At 38.6% G+C, this 22,818-nt stretch overlaps 3 protein-coding genes and 2 long non-coding RNA genes across 10 annotated transcripts; 1 reads left to right on the top strand and 4 right to left on the bottom strand.

Moving 5' to 3' along the window:
- Positions 1-126: 126 nt before the first annotated feature.
- On the bottom strand, positions 127-8,659 carry LOC131323496 (meiotic recombination protein SPO11-1). 5 transcript variants are annotated; one of them, XM_058355317.1, is made up of 18 exons: positions 8,505-8,659; positions 8,277-8,376; positions 7,072-7,145; positions 6,833-6,934; positions 6,388-6,461; positions 5,826-5,842; positions 5,131-5,200; positions 5,017-5,053; positions 4,471-4,518; positions 4,329-4,387; positions 4,228-4,259; positions 4,011-4,116; positions 3,695-3,815; positions 3,530-3,593; positions 3,324-3,433; positions 3,174-3,237; positions 879-954; positions 127-633 (listed from the first exon to the last, which is right to left on the bottom strand). In XM_058355317.1, exons 1-16 carry the CDS (start codon positions 8,557-8,559, stop codon positions 3,212-3,214), a joined length of 1,095 nt encoding a protein of 364 aa, XP_058211300.1. In that variant the 5' UTR covers positions 8,560-8,659; the 3' UTR covers positions 127-633; positions 879-954; positions 3,174-3,211. The 5 variants fall into 5 exon arrangements, with proteins under 5 accessions (XP_058211300.1, XP_058211303.1, XP_058211302.1 ...); XM_058355320.1 differs by lacking the exon at positions 4,471-4,518; XM_058355319.1 differs by lacking the exon at positions 3,174-3,237 and having other exon boundaries at positions 129-633.
- A 1,889-nt stretch (positions 8,660-10,548) lies between these two features.
- On the top strand, positions 10,549-13,701 carry LOC131322739 (two-pore potassium channel 1-like). Of its 2 annotated transcripts, none has more exons than XM_058354169.1 (3): positions 10,549-10,756; positions 12,232-13,174; positions 13,292-13,701. In XM_058354169.1, exons 2-3 carry the CDS (start codon positions 12,270-12,272, stop codon positions 13,452-13,454), a joined length of 1,068 nt encoding a protein of 355 aa, XP_058210152.1. In that variant the 5' UTR covers positions 10,549-10,756; positions 12,232-12,269; the 3' UTR covers positions 13,455-13,701. The 2 variants fall into 2 exon arrangements, with proteins under 2 accessions (XP_058210152.1, XP_058210153.1); XM_058354170.1 differs by lacking the exon at positions 10,549-10,756 and adding an exon at positions 11,684-12,119.
- On the bottom strand, positions 11,217-11,579 carry LOC131322740 (uncharacterized). Its single transcript, XR_009198939.1, has 2 exons — positions 11,453-11,579; positions 11,217-11,404 (listed from the first exon to the last, which is right to left on the bottom strand). It is a non-coding gene; the product is annotated as an uncharacterized LOC131322740 (long non-coding RNA).
- Positions 13,291-14,363, bottom strand: LOC131322741 (uncharacterized). The gene is made up of 2 exons (XR_009198940.1): positions 13,793-14,363; positions 13,291-13,746 (listed from the first exon to the last, which is right to left on the bottom strand). It is a non-coding gene; the product is annotated as an uncharacterized LOC131322741 (long non-coding RNA).
- Positions 14,364-18,306: 3,943 nt separating this feature from the next.
- Positions 18,307-21,361, bottom strand: LOC131322413 (uncharacterized). The gene is made up of 3 exons (XM_058353733.1): positions 21,058-21,361; positions 18,923-19,020; positions 18,307-18,805 (listed from the first exon to the last, which is right to left on the bottom strand). Exons 1-3 carry the CDS (start codon positions 21,113-21,115, stop codon positions 18,518-18,520), a joined length of 444 nt encoding a protein of 147 aa, XP_058209716.1. The 5' UTR covers positions 21,116-21,361; the 3' UTR covers positions 18,307-18,517.
- Between the last annotated feature and the right edge of the window lie 1,457 nt (positions 21,362-22,818).

Raw genomic sequence — 22,818 nt, 5'->3', positions numbered from 1 at the left:
TAACACGTGTTTTCATTATCTCAACTCCAAATCCAAGGCGCAAAAATACATTTAAAAACAGACACCAATACAATATTACTAAATTTTAAATACTACTACTAGTAGTACTTAATTTTTTTACACATCATTCCTCGTGGCTTTATGAAAAAAAACACGAGCCATGTTCAGCTTAAACAATCAAAAATAGAAAAGAAAAAAGGTGTCATTCTCAGGGGTACATGCCACTGTGTAAGGTTCAAGAATAATGAGCGCCCTGGGGCGGCGGATAAAAGGAGATGGAGCTGTAATTGTAGGAATATTCTGGCAGTGGCGGCAGGCAGTACGTCGAATGGGTGTTGCACCACAGGCTGCCTTCGGCTTCGGGCAATCCCCTTCTTCCCCAGTGTGGTTGCTCTATCGCCCGGCCATATCCGTGATACTGACCATAACTGATGGCATATGGACAGTATGGTTTATCCATTTCATCGCGATAGTGTTGGGATCGGTTTGGTACCATGGGACTATTGAGCTGAACCCACTTGAGTTCTGCGTGTTTACCGGATGTCCCTACGGCCTGAAGAAGTATGTTTGGGTCCACCTCTCCCGATATCTTTGCCAGGCCTTCCTCTGCATCTATTGTCACAGAATACACTCCTAGAAATAATAATAGATCCAAAGAAAATGCTACATCTTAGAATTTTTCTGAACGGAACGATACATGTTGGAAGTTAGAACTTAAAAAAAAGGTAAAGGCGCTCGAATGTACAAACGCTTGCACACACAACATAGTTGCTTAGAATCAAGCATTCGATTTGATCGGCTATCGCCACCTATCTTCCAGTATGGCCATTTCCGATGATATGTATACACAAACACACGTAAGGTTATACGAAGATTACCGGAAATGGAACGCAGCACTTCATACAGCTTCATCTTGCATGTTTCACAATCGACGTTCACTTTAAGAACACAACCCTGTTAAATCCAGACAGAACCCCATACATTTGACAAAAGATTCCTAAGTTACAACATTTGTTTCATCAGAATTTGACAAAGGAACAAAAGGAATGCGGTAAGTATATATCTATTGTATTCAAAGTTCTAACCACGTCTGCGTAGCGCTCCATACGATCAATAAGCCTCAAGAACTAGGATTAGTAACTTCGTGATGAATATTGCAGAAGAACTAAAGAATAATTTTGGGGCTTGGTAATTAAGGCAAAGAGGATTCATCATTCATATTTATTTATAGAATTTGGCATGAAAATGGAAACAGGATATATAGGAAGATTTTGTTTAAGCCTTGGAGTCGGAATAAATCTCATCCGGATCATGAGAAAATCATTCCCATTAATCCTAATCATGTGTTTGCATTTATCTACTAAATTAATATTTCACGAAACAATATGTGACAAATTTTGTTTAGATTCCTCCAATTCCTTTTTATTTTTTCTGTATTGAACTGAAATAGGAGAAGATTAGGAGCACTTCTTTGACATTTTTCGGTATCAATTTGATATCTCTAGCTAACATTTCCGTATCTTTACGGTGCTGTGAAGTGGTGTGCGTAGCACCGTGCTGCGCACCTCCGAGCCGTCGGATCTTGCATCCGACAGCTCAGATCTCATTTCGGCAATGAACAACTCTCAATCGTTGGTTGCCGAGAAGAGATCCAAGCCATCAGATGTACGATCCGATGGCTCGAAGGTGCGCAGCACGGTGGCACCAACCCGAAGACCCATTCTCCTCAAGAACATGCTATCTAACCTGAGCCTTAATACAAAGATCTTGCCAATTACGTCTTTCTTAATTGAAATAAAATGACTCCCTCTTCATTGTTGCAGTAGATTTCGGATAAGATTCTGTAAAAATAGATTTTCTTTCCTGCGGAATAGCCAACAATTCTGTATTTGTTGTTTCAAAAAAAAAAAAAAAACAAATCTGTCTTTGTCTCGACTATTACAGTTGCCAACTTGCCATGATAAGATCATCTCAATCCAAGAAATATGTTTCTCAACAGTGCTACGCCGCACACAACAAAGAAACACAAATATCAATACACATTTCTTGGACATCAATATACCTTTAACTTATTATCCTACACCCTTTGGGCGTGGAGGTTATAATAATCCTGTTTGCAATTAATGGTCAAGATTCGCTTAAACTCTTTCTTGAAAAAGTTATATTTCCCATGGAACGGTGGAAGAGTTTTTTTTAAAATCTGAACCGTCTAAACACATCTAGACAGCCAAAATTAGTTACACAATCTATACAACGGTTGTGCGCATAGCATTTCTGGATGTTTCTAAGGCATTATGCAGACACACAACCTCAACCATCGAAACTTCCTGTAAGCCGTGATTTTATCTACCTTGAGCTTCATGCTTAACTCTAAACCCACGAAAGCAAGGAAAATCGATTTGGATCGATAGAGAATCTGTTTCAAACTAAGACTGTGGAAAGGATTTACGGGGAGAATGGAAAACCACAAAGCAACCAATGAATCGTAGCTTTATCGTCTTATATTTTCTTCCACCTTTCCCTTCCCACCAAGAATCCAAGGCCGGCCATAGGCATAGGTCCACCAGGCAACCGCCTAGGATCTCCCGTTTTGAGCCAAATAATTGGAACCCCAAAAGCTAGAATATATTAAATATTATGTATGTGAATCCTTTTGCAAGTAGGCTTATGTAGCACTGTGGTGAGGCGCGCGCGTATTAAGTGCAGCAGCGCGAGTTTGAATCCCGGTGCCTTCGTGTTTTATCACAGGTTTCAAACTTCTGTACAAAATATTGGTTTTGAAACGGTTCTTTTGAGTCTCGAACTTCTGGCCTGAGAATCTAAATGGCGGTACGAGTGCTTTCCCACTGAACTACATGTGTGCCCTTGTTTAATGTCGAACAGCCTATACATGTGCTAAAAAATGAGAGGCTTTCAAACCCCGCCTAGGGCCTCAGAAATCCCAGTGCCGGGCCTGCACAAATCCCCGCAAAAATACATGACCCACAAAACAACCCAAACAACTTGGATATCTGGAAGTAACTAGGATACTAGGAATGAAGGACCCATATGCACAAGGCTCTCGTACCACGAAATTATAGTACATCAGCGAGCAGGGAAGTGCGTAAAATAGGCACAAACAAAAGCCGCATACATACACAGCTATCCAAATAACCTGTAAGAAAGCTAATCACCTGTTTTTACAAGATTTCCTTATTGTTCCAAAAGTATGTCACTCGGTAACATTGTGTAGATTGCCTGTTTGGTATGTGGCAACAACCGTATCATATGGTTGAATTGCATGTAATATTGCACATGTAGAATTTTCTAGATATGCACTCCACCTTGAATCTTAGATGGTATGTACTCGTCTGATAAGAAGGAAAGTGAATGCACAGATAATGCTTCGATCTCAAATTTCACACCTCTCTGCAGCAACAGCTCCATTTCCGACCTTACAAGGGATAGAAACCACACTTTCATAGTTAAGAATTAGAAAGTCAGTTCTTGTATCTGAAAGAAATAGTCGTCAGCTGTCACATAAATCTACCTCCAATAAGGCACTTCTCGCTGCAGGTAACATCTTAGCAACATCGCTTCAATTCTCGACTTATCTGACAAGAAATTAATATGAAATCATCAGACTACAGAAAGAATTTAAGACTAAAAGAAAGCCATCTCAAAAGTGATGTTAAAAATTCGACGCTCATCTCACCTTCTGCTGTCAAAGGAAGGAGACACTGCTGTGGAAGCCCATACTTCTCAGAATCTGAAGGAAAAACTCCAAGCCAATGTATCTCAGGCATCCGTAGATATTTTGCATCGTAGGCCATTTGCTTTCGAAAGTGGAAACATGAGAAAACTGAACAAAGTCAGATTGCTTATGAACTCTTATCTGAAGCAATAGGCTACCCCTGCAATTAGTTATTTATGGATCACAATTTTCTGGTACAACATTCATGCATCTGGCTCATGTAGACAAGCAAATACATGAAAACGAAATCAGAGATCCTTTAATCAAGAAATGTTACCATAGAACCAAAACGGTATGTAGTCAAGATGTCAAAGCCATATGGATCACAATCCACCAAGCAATAGGCAGGCAGACTCAGCTTTTCCATAAGAAGCCGTAAAAACCTGAATGGTTAATGATGCATATATCAGAAGACCAAAGAGATGTATCAACACAATGAATATGAGGCATTTTTAGCTTCAGAATTGTTTTGGAGGTGAAGATGAATCTTTTACCTTCTTGTGGGGACATCAGGATATCCTCTTCCCTGTTGGAGAAAAGCAGTTAAAACTGATTTTTAAGGTGGGGTTGGACTACAGTCACTAGACATACTTACTGTGATCACGATGCAGCGGTTTTTGTTGCAGAACTGATCATTTGCTAATCGCTGGAACACTGTAAATGGACACACGATGTGTTATCATAGAAGCCAACAGAAATCAAGCTAAACCATGAGCCTTGCCAAATAGAGGTTTTACCTGATTCCTTCTCCACAACAAGTATGTAATGTGCAACACTAACTATATCTACATGCACCAATAAAGGCAAATGAAAAATCATTTCTGGGCATAAATTGTGTGGTAGCATTGGTAATTGAATAAAGCAGAACTTGTCTAACCAATTTTCTACTGCAGTTCTTATTTCAAGGGTAAATAGTACTCCCTCCGTCCCTTTTTAAATGTCCTGCTTCGTAACTCCAACTTATTAAAAAGACATCATCATTATACCTTTCACATCAACTTTTTCCTCCACTTTCCCTACTTACCCATCATCATTACACTTTTATTTACTAACTTTTCAAAATGGAATCTACTTTTAGGGATAAAATAGACAATTCATCAACTTTTACCCACTAACTTTACAAAATGGACACTTATTAAGGGACAGCCCAAAATGGAATACTGGATTGTAATAAAGGGACGGAGGGAGTAAATACTACACGTCCCAAACAAGAGAAACACTTAGAAAGAAGATTTTCCAAGCTTCTGTAAAATCACGCTTTTTATCCACTGTAATATGGATACCTTTGACTTCTTCAACATGTACAGGAACAGGTTGAGCCTGCAAAACCACAAGATATGAACATTTAGCTGAGCGTTTCATGATATAAAATTAAAAATACCATCTATTCTTCTTACAGTATTAAGACTACTAATGCAATCAAATTTCCTTCCAGCTTCTATGAATCTCAACCAGCCCATCACCAATCTAGCATAGGAAAAAATGCCAACAAACATTAAGACTGATGGCATGCTAGTATAGTAAGTACATGAAATACTAGGCACGAGCAAAGGTCATCCATAACATGGAATTTACGAATCCAGTATAAATCTTTATTTCGGTGGACATTAGGTCCATGGAAACTTATGCAACACATGAAAATTTGTTCCAGTAACTAAATACATGCATGACTGAAAGCATGAAGTATAGAAGCAAATTACATGTTGGTCCTCTTTTTGGATGCTTCAATAAAGTGGATTTGGGAGTGTGAAAATCTTTCGTCAACAAAAGATGAAGTAAAAATACAAAATTAGGATAAATTTCAAAAAAATATGAAATTACAGCAAATTAACATAAATCATCAAATCACTAGAAATCACCTGCAAATGTAGTTTCCCACTTATTCTTAATTAGTACCTTTAGTATAACATATCAACATGATACAGCTCTGCTACTAGTAACCTATGTGTCAATATGGACGACTACAATACTTGCGTTGCAGGCTTTCAGCCACCAGAAATTGCAGACTCTTCAAATGTAAAATATACTTGAAATACATCATTCAAAGGAGGTTCACATCATTGAATAGTTATTAGTTGATGCAGATACCCACCCAGTTCCAACAGATACCTGCAGAGAGGAAACTGCATGATTTAAACACTTCATAAGATAGCAAGTTTACATTTAAATTATAAAACAGATCATTTATGCAACTAGTTCTTGGAAAACTACTTGCAATCAGCCAGTTGAGCAAATTTCCCAATTTTTTACTTGCGAGGCATTGAAACAATTTTTACAGCAATATCAGTTGACATCTACAACAGTAATAATGTAGTGTGAAGGCCACATTCTAGTTACAGCCACATTATAATGACTTTCTGAATAATAGTCAACCGAAAAGATTTTCATACTAGCCAACAGAAAATGCTGAGTGCACACATTCTCTATCATGCAAAAACAGCAAGTTACAAGAAATAGAAACTTCCTAAAATGAACATAACCGGCAGAAAACGTAAAATATAAAATATAAGATATTCAAATTGTAACAACCTTAACCTGTTTCCAATGTTGCATGTATGGAGGCAGACTGCTCATTCATATATTCATTTCAACAAGAAAATAAAGAATTGTGCAACAGGTAACGGTCAGAATTATAGTGAGATTACAGTATGTACCACATTTAGGTTGTGGCGACTGCAGTGCAGAAGGATGCATATGTCATTGATTGCTCGGTCTACAACTGACTGTTCTGCTTGGGATGAATAGAAAGAGAACATTACACTGAGAAAGCATCAACAGCTAAAAGATTTAGAATCCCGAAGACAGAGCAGCTGACACAAAATATTCCATGTCCTCTTCAATCTCTCAAAACAGAGCAATAGGAACATGACAACTACCAGTCTACCATGGTACATCCTCCAGACATATGAGTGAGTGTCCACTAGACAAAAGTATAACAAAATGAGAGGGGCCAACAAAAAGATGAATGTCCGTAGCATACCACAAGGCATTGGACTCAAAATTCTCAAAGAATAACCAAACCGAACCAAACCAAGTTGAGCCCTGTGTTCTCAAAGAATCTTGATAGGAAATGGATACTAAAACAAAATCTAGATTCACCTTGAAATACAGAAGGATGCATGTAATATATATCTCTTTTTGACCCGTGCCTGTTTCCCTGCAGAAGTTGCTGAACAGCCAATAGCACTCTTAGCAAGACATCTGAAAAGGAAGAGATGATGTAACCCCGCATATGAGACTTTGTCACGAATCAACATATTATGGCCAATGGATGGCAGCTAGGTCCTTTTGTGACATCATAACTACAATTATGACTCTACACGTCAAGCATGACTCACCCAGCCTACGTGCATGGCATTCCCTCTGTAGTATGAGAATTTCCTTTCCAATGGACAAATCAAAGCTGCAAAAACTGCATAACACAATACAAATTCAGTATGACGACAGTATACAGTTATATGCCACTGGGCACTAGATATACATTATCTTCCCACCGCACCCGGCCCCCTCTTTTGAGGGGGGTGGTCGAGTGGCAGAAATATAACTTTCTGAGGGATAAGCATGGCAACAATCTTGGGACATTCTAAAATGGTATAGCCTACACAAAACAATGGGAAAGGGGAGCATAATGTACTGGTTAATTAATACACTATCCAACGTTCTATGTCCTAAACTGAGTAATCAGATTCTCCCAAATTGTTTTCCACCTCAAATAATTGTCTGATAGTTGTTTATTTTTAACTTGCTGTGTCGAAAAGGGTGATATCCTTCTATTCTCTCGTTTTGGTATCATATGCTTTGTTTCCCCATATCCTATTGCAGCAATTTCAAAAACAAAAACGCATAAACCATTTCATTTTCACTCTAGGGCTGATAAATGAACCAAACCGCTCGTGTCCAAGCTCAAGTTTGCTCGTTAAAAGTTCATTCGAGATCAGTTTATTACTTAACAACCAAGTTTGAAGATGTTTTTGAAGCTCGTTAAGCTTTTGAACCAAACTCGAGCAAACAACTCGGCTAGTTTGACTTACGATATATACAAAATTCAAGCTACTTGAGATCGATTCATGATCGGCTCGATTAAATCTCGTTTGAGATCGGCTCGTCTCATAAACAAGCCAAGCTCGAGTATATTTTTGTAGCTCGTTAAATTTTCAGACCAAAATTGAACAATCAACTGTTTGGCTCCTTCGATTCGTTTATCGGCCCTAAATTTTTTCCCTTCACTTTGAACGGCATAAGATTTTGTAATCTCAAGCACCCACACAATCCTAAACGGCTAAACCTAAAACCACAATCAAACTTCCATGTTCGTATTAGCTGAATAAATCCTAAGCAGCTTAACTCCCCTCTCTATCTCGATCAAACAAGTAGAGAAGACACAGAGATTGCCAGCTCTCATCATCCAAACACAAAATCTTAATCCACGAGTTGTTTCAGCATTTTGACAAACTTTACATTAAGCGGCAACAAAATTACTAACAAAAATGGCAACCGAACATTGGGAAAACTAAAATTCTGAGCCGCGTAAGAGAGTTCAAACCAGTTTCCAGTAGCGTCGGTGCAGTAATTCCTGAAACGATCGATGTAAAGCGACGGCGATCGTCCGGTGCATATATCTTCGAGAATCGATCGAGTTATCCCTACGAACAAAAGCAAATCACAACGGAACAAAAGCAATGTAGACATCGACAGCCACAATTGGTGATTAAACGGAGTGAAACAGACGATTGATTTTACGAGTAGTGTTTTATGGAAGCATTCGAAATACCTTTGATCTTCTTCAGTAGGTCGCCAGATTTGATATTTGAACGCGTTCCCTCCATATCTTGTGGTTTTTTAAACTGATTCAAAATGTCTAGAGCGGGTATTTATAGAAGGGAGGAGGAGGGGTCGTACTCTCTCATTGGTTCGAGCTTTATTGGATTTCCCGGAATTTTTTAAATTTAAGATAAAGAATCCGGCTTCTCCTATCCGCAAAATTATTCAAGGGACGATTATTCGCAGTCTTATATTTTTTTTCTTAGCCCGTTACAAAATTTTCAATTATACTCGCCTGTTAGTTATCGAAATTGAGATACATTTTTAACGTACAATTACCGAAATATAATATTTTTTTCAACAGATATTTATCGAAAATGTATGTTCTGCAGTTGTTTACCGAATGTTGAACATACGAAATTTATCGAAATTTTATGAATGATTTTCAACAACTATTTACCGAAATGTAGCGAGCTAAGGGAGAAAATACGAGGCTGCGAATAGTTGCCCCCTTATTCAATGCCCATGTGACACCGCCATGTTAGTGCCTCAAACTCTTTCTACATCGCATATTGTATGATCGCAACCATAAAATGTATGGAGCCCACAAATTAAGAAATGGGCATCATGATGTGTCGTGTTGTGTTCATGTCATCTCATATTTGTATCAAATTTCTCCCAATCCTAACTTGGCCTATTGAGTTTTTTGTGTTATCATATCATGTCATGTTCGTGTTCTGTGTCAGAAATAACTAACCATAATCCGTGTCATCTCATATTCGTATCATAATTCTCTCAATCCTAACTTGGCCTATTGAGTTTTTCGTGTTATCGTATCATGTCCCGTTCGTGTTCTGTGTCAGAAATAACTAACCCTAATCCGCTAATTTTGTGTTGGGTCAAAAATTCTCATCCCCACACACAAATGTGTGATAAGAAAAGAGTTTGGGTCATTGCCACGTAATGTCATTTCCCAAGGACATGGAATAATTGCTCCTCCTACCCAAGTCTATTTCAGCCTAATAATTATAGAAAATTAGTATTTTTAATTTATATTTGTAAATTTAATAATTTTGCATCAATTTTTTTTATAAAATATTAGTTCGTTCCGACGAGAACATGCAGAAAATAATAAAATTATGTTTAATATTAATTTTTTAAATAAATACAGAAATCAGTATGTTAACAATATCTGTAGTCGATGTAATAAAATGTAACAACATTTGTTAGTCGATGTAAGAAAAACTTAGTAAATAAAACGACAACAAATGGACTAATCTCTCTGCTCTCGTTCTGAGAAACTTTTTAGTATACCGGGGATACCAACACCCTTGATATTCCCTCCTGTCTGTTTTTAATTTTCTAGCCATTTTTTGATCACACTTAGATAATCTGACTCCGTTCATTTTGTAGAGTTTGATGAGAACCATAATCATACCCAAAATCGTGTTCATTAGACTTTAATAGATATATGATCGGCACAGGTGAAAATTGCAAAAAAAATAAAACTGGATTCCGATTCAATGTGATTTTGGATCCTAGTTTGGTTTTCTTCAATTTTCACGTGTGCCGATCATGTATCTACAAAAATCCGATAAACACGATTTTTGTTAAGTCAAAGGTTCTCGCCAAACTCTACAAAATGAACAGAGTCGATCATCCAAGTGTGATCGAAAAATGGCCGAAAAATTAGAAATAAATCGGAGGAATACCAAAGATTTGGCATACCCGGTATAAAAAAAGTTTCTCGTTCTAGTGTAGTCTAGAGAGAGTACTAGTATTATTTTAAGATGGTTTGAGATTATCTAGGGCCTCTTGGCCAAACTTTTCAGGTTTTTTGGCACAGATTTTTGTAGTTTTTTTATTTTTTTAAGATTCGAGCCAAATTTTTACTCCTACCTTTTATTTTTTATCTCGATGGAAAAAATAAAAAATATAGAAACATAATACAGTATTAATATCAATATTGAAAAAATTCAAGTAAGAGAAAAAAATTCCAATTGCTACGTGGTACGTTTGGTTCCTTGGATTGGATGTCGGTCCGCTGGCCCAATGGGGTACTAGCGCGTAAATGGAGTTCAGACCTGTCCCAATTAACCACCGCCTTTAGCGAATTCGGCCCAGCCAGGCAGCCATAATACCGTACGAATCGAGAAGAAGGAAGCACTCAGGGAGACGACGAAGAAGAACTACTGCAAAAAGTTCACTTTCCCACTGACCAAAATGAGTGAAATAAGACCTCGTTCCACCCTTTTCTCAAAGGTTTTCGAAACCCTCTCTCTCTCTCTCTCTCTCTCTCGCACGCACGCACGCACGCACAAACAGAGATATATACGGTTGCGTTTTGAGTGGAGCGTGTGGCTCTCATTCTATGGATCTATGTATTTTGTCGTCTTTTTGTTTGGTTTTTATTTTTTTGAGTAAGAATTTCAAACTGAGCATCTCCAATGTATCCTCCATTTTTTCATTTCTCCATTTGAGAGAACCATTTTTGGAGAAAAAATACAATTCCAACCCATCCTTTGGAACTCCAAAGTTGGAGGATGAAGAAATTTTTTTTGGATCTCCTCCATTTCACTATTTACTCTCCCCAAATTCCATTTTGTTCATCAAATTATTAGTGTTGATACATTTTTTTTTATATATAAAATTGGTACCAATCAAAAGATATTTACAATATCTTCAAAAATAAGACCAATATTGAGTATGTTTTTTTATAAAATTAGAAAAATGAGAATTTCAATTTTGGAAGAAAAGTGGTGAAGTTTGTGATTTGGAGTGAGTTTTTAAAGAAATAGAGATAGAAATAGAGTATTGGGTTGTAGTTAGATTTCCTCCAAAATTACTCTTGTAATAAAATACATTATTATGGAGGAATGGAGACAAAAATGGAGTATTGGATTAGAGATGCTCTAAACACGAAAAACTTTGGGTATGGTGATTAACTGTGGTCCGGACTTGTTTCTGGCTTGAAATTGCAATGCTTCTTACCGTGTATTGTCGATAACTTTTACTACTGTTTTACATGTATATTAGTATATACCGCAGTTTTTCCTGCTAGTGATCATTCATTAGATATCCCACTACTAATACAGGTGTAGTGAGATTACCCAGTTGAATCTACTGATAAATTTAGCTAGAAATTAGTAGTTGCTTTTGTTTGGGAGGTAGAGATTTCGCTTGGCTGTTCTAACTACCATTCTCCTTCGTGGAAACAAACTTCTAATAAATTTTCTAGGCATAGGTATAGCTGCTAGTTGCAGCCTACTTAAAGCAGGAAATTGATCAAACACACTGGCATAGAAGGAAAAATTATTAGGTGGTCTTGGGGCACCGCCACGTCGTGCCCCCATTCTCTTCTTCAACAAACATTTCAGTGGTGCGTCCTATGTTTATGGACCCAACAGAAATCATAAATATGTGCCGGAAGACCTCATAATGTGCCAGGAGAAAGTGGTACAAGAAGCCGTGGTGTGTGGTGGGGAAGGGTGTTGGGGCACCGCTGAACAATTGCTTGGCATAGAAGTATAGAACCACTTACACCCAACGCTAAGAGAATAAGGGATAGGCAGAACTAGCCAGCGATGTCGATCTACATATTTTGAGCTTTCCAGTGATTTTTAGGGTATGTTACTTCACATAGATGAGCTAAAAGCATGAGCTTTTTCAGCACAATACCTTCTCTAGTCTATTGTTATGCACCATAATTGTGTTGTATCTCAAACAACGATTTGCAGGACTTGTAACAGTTTTTCACGTTTATTGCATCACTGCAATGGAAAATGACACTGCCAGACAATCCTTGCTGCCGGCATTGTTAGATCGTACTCCTCAGACTACTAACAGTGACGTACCCAAGATAAGGAGATACCGCCGCTGTAAAAGTGCTCCTTTACCTGAACATGTTACTCCAGAAATAAATGGCAACAAATCACTTCCACGGTCTGAATCCTTTTTCAATAAAATCCATCCAAGTTTTAGAAAAGTAGCCATTTGTTTAGTCATCTACCTTGGCGTAGGCACAATCTGCTTCTACCTTGTCAGGAACCAGATTGTGGGGAAGAAAACCAATGGAATTCTTGATGCTGTTTATTTCTGTGTTGTGACAATGACAACCGTTGGATATGGTGATCTCGTGCCCAACGGGACCCTTTCAAAACTCCTTGCCTGTGCTTTTGTATTCACAGGGATGGCTCTAGTTGGACTTATTCTTTCCAAAGCAGCAGACTACTTAGTAGAGAAGCAAGAAACGTTGCTGATTAGTAAAACATTACACATACATCAACAACTCGGTAGGACAGAAATGTTAAAGGAGCTTGAAAAAAACAAAGTGAGGTACAAGTGCTTTATGATGCTTGCCTTTTTGTTGGTGCTTATAGTTGTTGGGACAATCTTCCTTGCGACTGTTGAGAAGCTGGATCTTGTTGATGCCTTTTATTGCGTGTGTTCTACAATCACAACTCTGGGTTATGGAGATAAAAGCTTCTCAACAGAGGCAGGGCGTGTTTTCGCCATATTTTGGATTTTGACAAGCACTATATGTGTTGGTCAATTTTTCTTGTATCTTGCTGAGCTATATACTGAGAGGAGACAAAAGGCATTGGTCAGGTGGGTTCTTACAAGGAGAGTGACTAATGTGGATTTGGAGGCAGCTGATCTTGATAATGATGGAGTCGTTGGGTAGGTTGAAACTGCATTTTACAAGCCTATTCTATTAATACTAGTTTCCTGAAGTTTTTCTCCATAGTCTCTGTCAATTCGAGTAATTTAAAATAGTATCTATTTCCATTCTAATAGGGCTGCCGAATTCATAATATATAAGCTGAAAGAGATGGGGAAGATTAATCAAGAAGACATCGCTCTCGTGATGGAAGAGTTTGAAGATCTTGATGTCGATCAGTCAGGAACTTTGTCTTATTCCGATATAATGCTTGCCCAGTCATCGCAAACCGGGAGGTGAGAAAAACAATCTCTAAAGAGGTAGCTTTGAGGAAAAGGTGACCTGATTGTACATATGCGCGGAACTTAAATTATGTGAATTGTGCCTTCTTAAGTTTGTATATTCATCTTCTGGCAATTACATTACTCCTTGGTTGCAACTATGCCTGATTTGATGTAAGAGTGCTGGCCTTTGAGAACTGTCGCAATTTGTATATTTTGGAAACTGTTGCTAGGCGAGGAGAATTGGAGATGAACATGTTTTATTTTGTGGGTGTTTTACTTCAGCAATCATGGGGATTCCTGAATTGGTCCTTGTAACTTACAATCCATTAAGGCTCGTGTCTTGGAATTAGGTACGTCCAAGCAAGAATGCGATGATATTGATTTTTGGCTAGATGGGCCATTCAGTGCAGGCGATCAAGTAGACTGGAAAGAACTGGACGAAATAGAAATGGAGGAAGGAGAGCAGGATACTTTGTGCCGGATTGGTTTTTTATACGGAAGTTAGAGGAGGAGGAAATTCAGGAGGTCTCATGCTCTCGATCCTCGCTCCTTGCTCTCGATCTTGGCTCGCGAACTTTAGCAATTTGAGACTGTTCAGAGAGAGATGCTTTTCAATCTCGCGCTCCTGTTTCGCCTCTAGGAAATGAACTTGAACCATCAACCGTTCCTCCCCTGGTATCATGTCTACTTTTGACTGGGTTGGTGTGGGGGGCCCAATGAAATGCGTACAATTTGACAATTTGGTCGTATCCAGGCCAATAAGTTCGTCCTGGCCTGTAAAAGTGAAATTGGAGAATCATACAATTATGATCCCTCTTGAAGTTTCGCGTCTTCGGTCTGCCACTCGTTTCAGGGACAACCCACCTTTTTATACGCTACAATTTTTTCCATCGTGGTGAATTCGAATTACCCCGAGTTAATATTTTTGTTTTGCACGCCTCGACTTATTTTTTCTTTTGGGTAGCTCTGAATAACTTATGCACGCCTCGACTCATCTTTTGACATCAACACCCCACCATCCTTATTCACTGTTTACTTTATCATTCATGTAGCATCTTGACATTGTACTCCCAATGACACTTCAATGAAGTGGTAACTTTTGCGACAGAGACATGGGGCTTATAGTTTTTTTTATCTAATCATAGAGACAATGTAGGCAACAATCAACATCAGAAAACAACTGAATAGAAAAAGTGGCGCGAATAGCGGTAAAAATCTTAAAGTTAAGATGGTGAAAATGAATTCCAAAACTAAAAGGGCATGTTTGATGGTGGAATTATTATCCCTCTTCAAGGTCAAGTTCAAGGCCAAGGCCACGCATTCCTCGGGATTAAACTACTCACGTTTGACGCGCGGGACGGAAGTTAGAATTGGACCAGAGGAGGATTATTTGGCCACTTAAATCTGGACTGTGGACTATTCAATACCATCGATCCGGACCATTGGAATCATTTTCCTCTTCATTCACTGGTTGAAAATGATTCTCCGCTCCTAGTTTCATCATTCATTCCACCCAAATCAAACGCAGTACAATCAATCCTGTGTTACAGTTTCGTTTTGTCAAGGTTTTGTTACGAATATTATTTTTTAAATATTTATTTTTCGCTTTATAAAATAGATTATTTTCGCATACATTATTTTTAATTCAAAAAATAAGTATTTTCAAAAAATAAGTATTTTCTTAACGGAACGAGCCAGCGACCCACATGTCATATTTTTCCCAACATTAATCCTATCTTTTTTTAATCAATCAAAAAAAAAATCCAGCAATCAAAAGTACCAAGCTCCCAATTGGATAGACCGAAAAAACCCCTCAATAATGGAGTAGCAAAAGAACCAACCGGAATTTACATGTCACGTCGGGTCGATTCTCCCAAACCAGTACACGAAAAAACCGAAAGAAGAACAGATCTAGAGCTACAGGTAGAAACGGGATTAGAGACAGAGAGAACACATAACAGGGAGCTACATCTTCTGGTCAGATTCAACACTTTCTGCTCCCGCGGCTTGTGCTTCTGCTCCCGCGGCCTGTGCTTCTGCTTCCGCGGCTTGCACTTCTTCTTCGGTTTGTTTGTTTCTGATGAGTACTCGTTCTTCTTCTTCTTCTTCGGCGGTTGGTTGTACTTGTACTTCTAGTGGTTGGGCAGTAACGAGATCCAAAATCACCTCGGCGGCTTTTTCGCCGGGAGGTTCGGCGGCCGGCGGCAAGGTCCGGCCGAAGACGAGGACGGCGAGGAGGAACAGGGCGGTGGAGAGAAAGAGGGGCCCGAAAAAGGCTACGACGTCGACGAATTTGGGAGACAGGTAGACGCGGGAGAAGATCAGGAGAGAGAGGGCGACGCCGACCAGGAAGTGGAATTTCAACTTCGAAAGCCTCTTGGGGATTTCCATGGATGAGAGAGAGAGAGAGAGAGAGATTCTTCTGCCAATAATGCTTGCTTTTTGCGAGGACTGTAAAAATTTCGTTCTCTCTTTTTCATCCTACTAATTTGTACTCCACGTGTTCTAGTGCCTACTAAAGTTGGTTTCCCGAATTGCCCATCCCTGTCACTGCCAGAAATTTTTGGATACCGGGTGGGTACCACGTGGCCGCGCCGACGTGGTGCCTGCTCAGCATTCAAAAGTGTATTAGATGGTTCAAATTTAAACACTCTCTCTCATATCACCTCACCACTCTTTCTCTCTTCAAATTCGAGCCGTCTAAAACCAAAATGGACAGTCTGGATGAGTCGAGCAGGCACCACCTGGTACCAACTCGGCACTGAAAATTTTCTGCTGCCTTGCCAATCTCTCTCTCCCCTTTTTTTCTCTCCAAATTTGAACCGTCCAAAATCGAAATGAACGGTCTGAATGTGCCGAGCGGACACCACCCGATACCGACCCGGCATTGAAAAATTTCTCCTGTCACTAACTTCCTGCCTCTCCTCTCACGTTCTAGATAAGAAAATAGTACTGCGAGGACTTATAAACGAAATTGGGTTGTCATTACGCTAAAAATACCGAAAAGATATAACCGCACTTTTTTACGGTCCACCGGATTGTTTTTAGCAATTTCTATATATAAAAGAAGGGTAATTACACCATTAAGGTACTTGATTTTGAAGTCATCTATGTCTAGGCCTTGTTCCACTAAGTTTAGGTAATTGATTTTTACACTCTCTTTCTTTATAACGACACTTTTATTTTTGTTTTCTCGTAATATAAATTTACAATGTTGTTTATTACAAGATAACAAAAAAGAGTGGTTTAACCAAAAAAGGGAGTATGAAAATTCGGCTTGGTTTGGCAAAAAAAATAAGTCTAGATTATTGGCTTATTGACTGAAAATGGCTGAAAAGATGCTTGCTTAATTTGTCTTAATGGCTTATTTTTTTAGCCAAACCAAGCATTAATTAAGATTTTCCATTAAATTTGAGCAAGTTACTATTCAACTAATTAGGATAATAGTGTTTTAAAAAATTAGTTGTTCAAAATAATTTAGTAAACTGTTCAATTAAAATTGGTTCGAGATTGACTCTCTTAATGAAACAAGTCAAGTTCAAACATATAATAAAAAATCATTAACTTTTCAAATATTTCTCTAATATTTATTATAATGTTCGTGTGACTCGTTTACCAGCATTATTCCCATGAATTTGGAGAGGGTGCCGTCTGATTCTTTTGGCGGCACCCTTTCGGGACGGTAGAGTCAGGCGACACCCTGCCGTCCCCAGATCCTATTCCCATGGCCATTTGTCAAAGACAGAAAACTCAATTGCTACAGATTGAAGAAGAAGAGAAAAGGAGGGTGAAATGGTCATTTAACGGGCATAGGCTTGACATCTTTCCACGCACCCTTTGAGAAACACGAAAAACTGTCGGCTACTTTTCCCTTCAGGGTGCGTCCCAATTCTTAGAGTACAGTTCCAATAATGCTTTGGCTTTAATTGAGCATCTTGCAAGACAGAATTGAGTCCCAAAATTAATCGAGGTACGCATAAAGTGATCCAAATATCTTAGTTATAAAAAAAAAAGAGTACATAATAATGAGCAAAATAGATTCTTTCTAGATCCGAATGATTGATTGGTTGGGAAAAAGGGGATCCAATCTCTTCTGTCCTGAAAACTTATGTGCCTCTATGCCAAAGGATTTTCTGACTGGTGAAGTGTGCGTGCGTGTGTGTGTATTAATGTTTTAAATCTAACGGCCGAAAAACCCCTCAGCACAAAGACACCGGGATTTTCGGCACAGAGGATCCGGTCTCAAGAAAAAGATGCATCCACCCTCAGTCTTGGTTAAAAATTAAGCAAACTCGTTGAGGCTTCAGTTGGAAGCTCTCATCCAACGCTTAAGTTCCAGAATTCATGACAGGCCTGTTAATTGCAGCTTACTCAAAAGTTAAAATTGCTGAATTCTTGAAGTGGAAGTTACTAAAAGTAAACCTTTTCTTGCTTTTGAATCATAAGCCCTTGTATAAACTAAAATTTCAGCTTTTTAATAAGCCGCGCAGATAGAAAGACACAGATTCCTCGTAGTTTCAGAGCTCCTTGAACGACGATCCAGAGCCTTAACCCCGCACAAATGGCTATGAGTCCCACCACAAAGTGAGTCCCACGAATGTGCCATAGGAGCATCACTTCAACATTAATGAATGGAGTAATTTTCTACTTTGAAACCAACAGATTGGATTCTTGGGCTGCAATAAACAACTACTACGATCTCCAATGTACCATGGAAAGAAACAAAAAATCCAGTCATCACAGTGTTACTCAAACCAAATTGGGATTGACAAATCTTTCGTTTTTAGACCCGGATTGACTAATCTGATGTAGGAAAAACCAGTTAATGTCATTGCGACATTGCGAAACAGAAGCACAGAAAACCAGACTATCTTTGAACTCATAGATATAACATATGCAGTAGAAGCTTCCTCAATAGGTCTAACCACAGGATTATTCTCAAAATGCATAATAGATGTATCCCCAGTCTCGGATACAAGGGGCGAGACAGAGAGAGAGTGATAGACTTTAAAGTCACAGTTAGGTAACCAGAAAACAAGCTCTCAGAGGAACCTCAAGCTATCAGAACAGACAGATGAACTAGTACCGATATCGCTTCTCAAACTGAGACTCATGGCAGTGTGGATCAAGCCAATCCCGGGAGGAACTCTTCGACATGTTGGGTACTTTCCCACCACCACTACCACCGCCAACAAGCTCCCTTAGATTCTCCAACCTATTCTCCCGCCCAGTCCCACTGGTTCTCCTATCCGCCTCCTTTAGTTTCTGCTTGAACCGCTGCTTACGGCCAGATGAGTTCAGCTCTTGTTGCTTTGACTGTGGAGGCGCTCCGTGGGGTCCCAGGTATATTTGCTCTTCCTTTTTAGCCTGACCAACCAAAGTAACCAAGTAAATAGATTTTAAGTATCTTAGTCCACGAGGGCTCAGCGTACACAAGAATCACGATGTACTTTCCCACTCATAAAATGAACTAGTGCATCTCACCTTAACGGAAGAAACTGTGGAGTCTACTTCTGAAGCCTCAGCTTTACTAGAGTCAGGGTCTCCAATACCAAAGCTTGGAATCACAAATCCCTCAGTATCTACATAAAAAATCATCATTAGACACGAAAAGTTAAGTATCTCCACATACACACTAAACCAAGTAAAAACACCAAAGAAACTAAGCCTCATGTTCTAACTCTTAAATTCCTAATCAACGGGGGGTAGGCCGTGTGATTCCTTTTTGCAATGACTATATGCTCAGTCAAATTAGTATACTATTTAACCAGATCATCGCAATTTTATTTAGGTCTTCTATCCCTCCCTCAAGCATTTCTGTTAACATTGGTCCACCCTTCACATCTGACCTGTCACGACTCACGAGCAGTCACAACAGCTCAAATCTCACATCATTGGCAAAGTCTGCAAAAAAATTGTAAGTGTGTTCGTTTGTGAAAAGATAGACAGATATCTGTTTCTTGAGTCCCTGATCACCATAAAACCGATTAACCTTGTTTAGTTGCACAGAAACTTTCCAAACATCAGCTCTAACGTGACTCATTATATTATGCCCGCTCTTTCTTTTTTTTTCTTTCTTTTAGAGGGCTGTGAATCTCCCTTGCCGCGCGCACACACAAGCAGGTGTAAAGAACAAAAAGAGAGAGAACTTAACTATTTCCAAGTATAACAATGAGCTCCGGCCTCTAGGAATTGCCTTCATATATTTGTGTTTCTCATAGCCTAAACTATAAACTAGAACTAAAGGTCCTCCTTTATATCCCTTCCTCCAATTTCAAAAAATTGCCAAGTATCAACAAGTAAGAATTCTCTTCTCCGATTTAGATACCAGGTGACGGTGATTCATTCCTAAGTCTGATAGAGGTATGTGCGCTGTGTTCCAAGTGCATTCCAGTGTATTTAAGAAAGAGAGGTGGGATGGGAGTCGCAGAATATTGGAATAGGGTAAGAAAAGTAGACTTCATCACTTCATGGGGAAACCAGGATTAGACAGTTGAGAGAAAGGGAATGCCAAATGAAAATGCTTGTAACTTGTACTTGTTCATTTTTCTTCTGATTAACAGAATAAAATTGAATTTCTTTTTCGGGGAAATGTCTATTCATGCTCTCAGCCAACTGAACAAATATAAAAACAAAAACAAACTTTTCTCCTTCGTTTTCCTCTTCCTTGGTTCTCCTTTTTTCCACCCTTCCGTCCCTAAATCCTAGGACCAAACACAGTTAACGAAATGCAGAACTAGATACCAAAATCATTAGTTCTTGAATCTGATAGTCATATATACTAAGCTACAGTATTAGAGAGAGGGTAACTTCCCCTCACACGTGGCCAGACTCTCCTCCACAAGCGAGGAGGCTAAACACGTACCAATATTCTAGATATGAAGTAGGTGGTCAGGTCCAAAAAGAAATGTTCTAAAACAAGGAGTTAATCGGCGATTAATTGCTGGCGAGGCCTATCCGATTAGATTTGACTAACGATTGATCGCCGATAACTAATTTATATCCACCGATTAATTGCTTGAAGGTGGCCGACCGCCCGACTAGCGCCTAGCGACTTTTAGACATTGCCAAAAAATGATCTATTGACTACTGTCTCATACTATATAGATTGTTAACAGTCAAATCATCTAAAAGCTTCATTTTTTTTTGGATAACTAATAGGTGTTCAGGACAAACCTCGACTAATCCTAGGGCACCAATTTCATCGTCCACTAGCAAGGGCTCAATCAAAGCCCCGTATGGACTGACCAGCTCCAAAGGCGTTGATAGCACCTAGTAGGTTTCGAACCTGAAACCTGAGCATAGAGCAAACACCTAAGTCCATGCCTTAGACCACCAGGCCAACCCCTTGGTTCAACTCATCTAAAAGCTTAAGCTATAAGAGAAACGGGTATCTTCATTAGCCATTCAGCAAATTTCTATCGTAATAATAAACAGATAGATTATCAATAAAAATAATCATAAAACCGCAAGTCCAATAAACCCTTCTAATGACCAAGAGAAGGTATTACCAGGACCTACTGAAACCATCTTCACAAATCAAAAAGATTCAAAATTTCATGCAATTGTTGACTTTCAAGGACCAAAAATGAAAGAGGAGAAGAACAACAATGGATTACCCCAATCATCATCGTCTTGTTGAAGTGAAGGATTTGCGTGAACTGAAGAAGGATCCATGGAATGCAAATGATCATGGAGTTGAAGCCACCACAGGGCACTAATAGCCCAATACTCACACCAAATATTCTTTCGCCACTTCGAATAATTTCCAAGATTTTCTCACGACTTTTGTTATTAGCTGTCACATGAAAGCAGCATTTCTGAATTTGGAAGGAAGCGATTGGTTTAGAAGGAAAGGTACGCAGTGAAAAACCCTAACCCTAGAAAGTTCTCTTTTGGCTCTGTAATCTCAAACAGAAACGTGGCCATCCGGAATTCCGCTTATGTGCCTTAAATGACGAAATTGCCACGGCTAATAGGAGTAATTTACTGTCATATTTTTTGAAGTGTTTTTTTTTTGTTCGTTTCCAGATGGGATTAATTTTTTTTAATGTTTTATTGTACCCTTTTAGGTACCGTCGAAAAATATTTTTGCATTTAAAATTAAAATTTAAAATTTTTAACGAGGTGTTTAAGCAATAAGAAATTTCTTATTCTCATACTGATATTTTGGATTAAGTATTATGAATGATTTCACTAATTACGTAGAAACGAAAAAGTACTGTGACGGTTTAACCCTTATGACTGAAGATGATCTATTTCAATTGCAATGAATGACCAAATTGCCACATCTAACAATTTAGATGGCAAGGGTAAAAAGGATAGTTGCTGTCCTTTTTTTTCTTTTTCTTCATTTGGTTAGAATTGTAGTCCAGTATTTTTAACAATTTTTTTTTTGTAACAAAGAAACATAAGAAAAAAAGATATTTCTATCTGCACTAAAGTAATTTCTTGTATTAAACCGCGGTTTTTATTAAGAAACGGTTGGTAAAATACAAATTCTTATTGGGCATAGAAAAGGTAAAAGACTTATTAACTGTACAATTATTTTCTTGGTGGAAATTTTTAATCTTGCAAATAGAACTCGGACACCACATTGGTAATAAATAAAAAAATAAAAAATTTGACGGTGCAAAATGGGACTTGGCCGAAAGTTATTCCTTTTGAATACCAACCATTGAGTTACCTTTACAAAATCTGTCCATATTCCTCTCGCAAAATTATGTTTACCCAATTTTGTATTCCTTGGACTTGGTTGATGTCTGATCAGGTTTGGTTTGTAAAATCTTTTCCTCTTCCCATTCCTGGAGTGATGAAAGGGCACATTGGTTGGCCATTTATTGATTTCGAGTTAGGGACCACCGAAAAAGTTGTCAGGTCGCAATCTTCACACGTCGGAATTAAATTAAGGTGTGGACAAATTGATCTGGGCGACATATACGGTAATAAAAAATAAAAAAAAACAAACAAAAGTTGAAGCGAAACCGACACCAGAAAAATGACTAGGGCCGATCAAGAAAAATCGAGAACCGTGAAATCGGCCCGGACCGAACTGATCCGTGCCCAAGGGACAAATGTTTAGGTATTAATCCTATTAACCTATGCTTTTGGACATGGGACCACATTTTGGTCTGTTGGCATCTTCAAAAAAATAATTTGTGTCCTACTGTCTTATTTATAGGGTAGGAAGGAAAAGAAACTTCTCCACCGTACGAGGATGGATTGCACAAGGTCGTTTGTAGAAATTCGACCTCCAAACGTATTTTAATAGTTTGAATTTGTTTAAAGAATCTTTTAGATAAGAATCTATTCTTACTGATACGAACAATCAACTATATAACAGTTAGTATGTATGTAATCTCTCAACTATTTGTTGCATT

Source organism: Rhododendron vialii, chromosome 4a (assembly GCF_030253575.1).
Source record: "Rhododendron vialii isolate Sample 1 chromosome 4a, ASM3025357v1".
Taxonomy (NCBI): domain Eukaryota; kingdom Viridiplantae; phylum Streptophyta; class Magnoliopsida; order Ericales; family Ericaceae; genus Rhododendron; species Rhododendron vialii.
The sequence above is the reverse complement of the archived record's forward strand: the minus strand, read 5'-3'. Positions and strand labels throughout refer to the sequence as shown.

What these genes read in the sequence shown, in the direction of transcription:
- LOC131323496 (XM_058355317.1), bottom strand. Translation starts at nt 8,559, where the DNA reads ATGGAGGGAACGCGTTCAAATATCAAATCTGGCGACCTACTGAAGAAG. An exon ending in GCATCCTTCTGTATTTCAAG is followed by an intron (nt 6,462 to 6,832) that starts GTGAATCTAGAT and finishes CATCCCAAGCAG; the next exon opens with AACAGTCAGTTGTAGACCGA. An exon ending in CCTTCCTTTGACAGCAGAAG is followed by an intron (nt 3,594 to 3,694) that starts GTGAGATGAGCG and finishes ATTTCTTGTCAG; the next exon opens with ATAAGTCGAGAATTGAAGCG.
- LOC131322739 (XM_058354169.1), top strand. Translation starts at nt 12,270, where the DNA reads ATGGAAAATGACACTGCCAGACAATCCTTGCTGCCGGCATTGTTAGAT. An exon ending in GATAATGATGGAGTCGTTGG is followed by an intron (nt 13,175 to 13,291) that starts GTAGGTTGAAAC and finishes CCATTCTAATAG; the next exon opens with GGCTGCCGAATTCATAATAT.
- LOC131322413 (XM_058353733.1), bottom strand. Translation starts at nt 21,115, where the DNA reads ATGGATCCTTCTTCAGTTCACGCAAATCCTTCACTTCAACAAGACGAT. An exon ending in ACAAGACGATGATGATTGGG is followed by an intron (nt 19,021 to 21,057) that starts GTAATCCATTGT and finishes TTTTTTATGTAG; the next exon opens with ATACTGAGGGATTTGTGATT. An exon ending in CCACAGTTTCTTCCGTTAAG is followed by an intron (nt 18,806 to 18,922) that starts GTGAGATGCACT and finishes TTGGTTGGTCAG; the next exon opens with GCTAAAAAGGAAGAGCAAAT.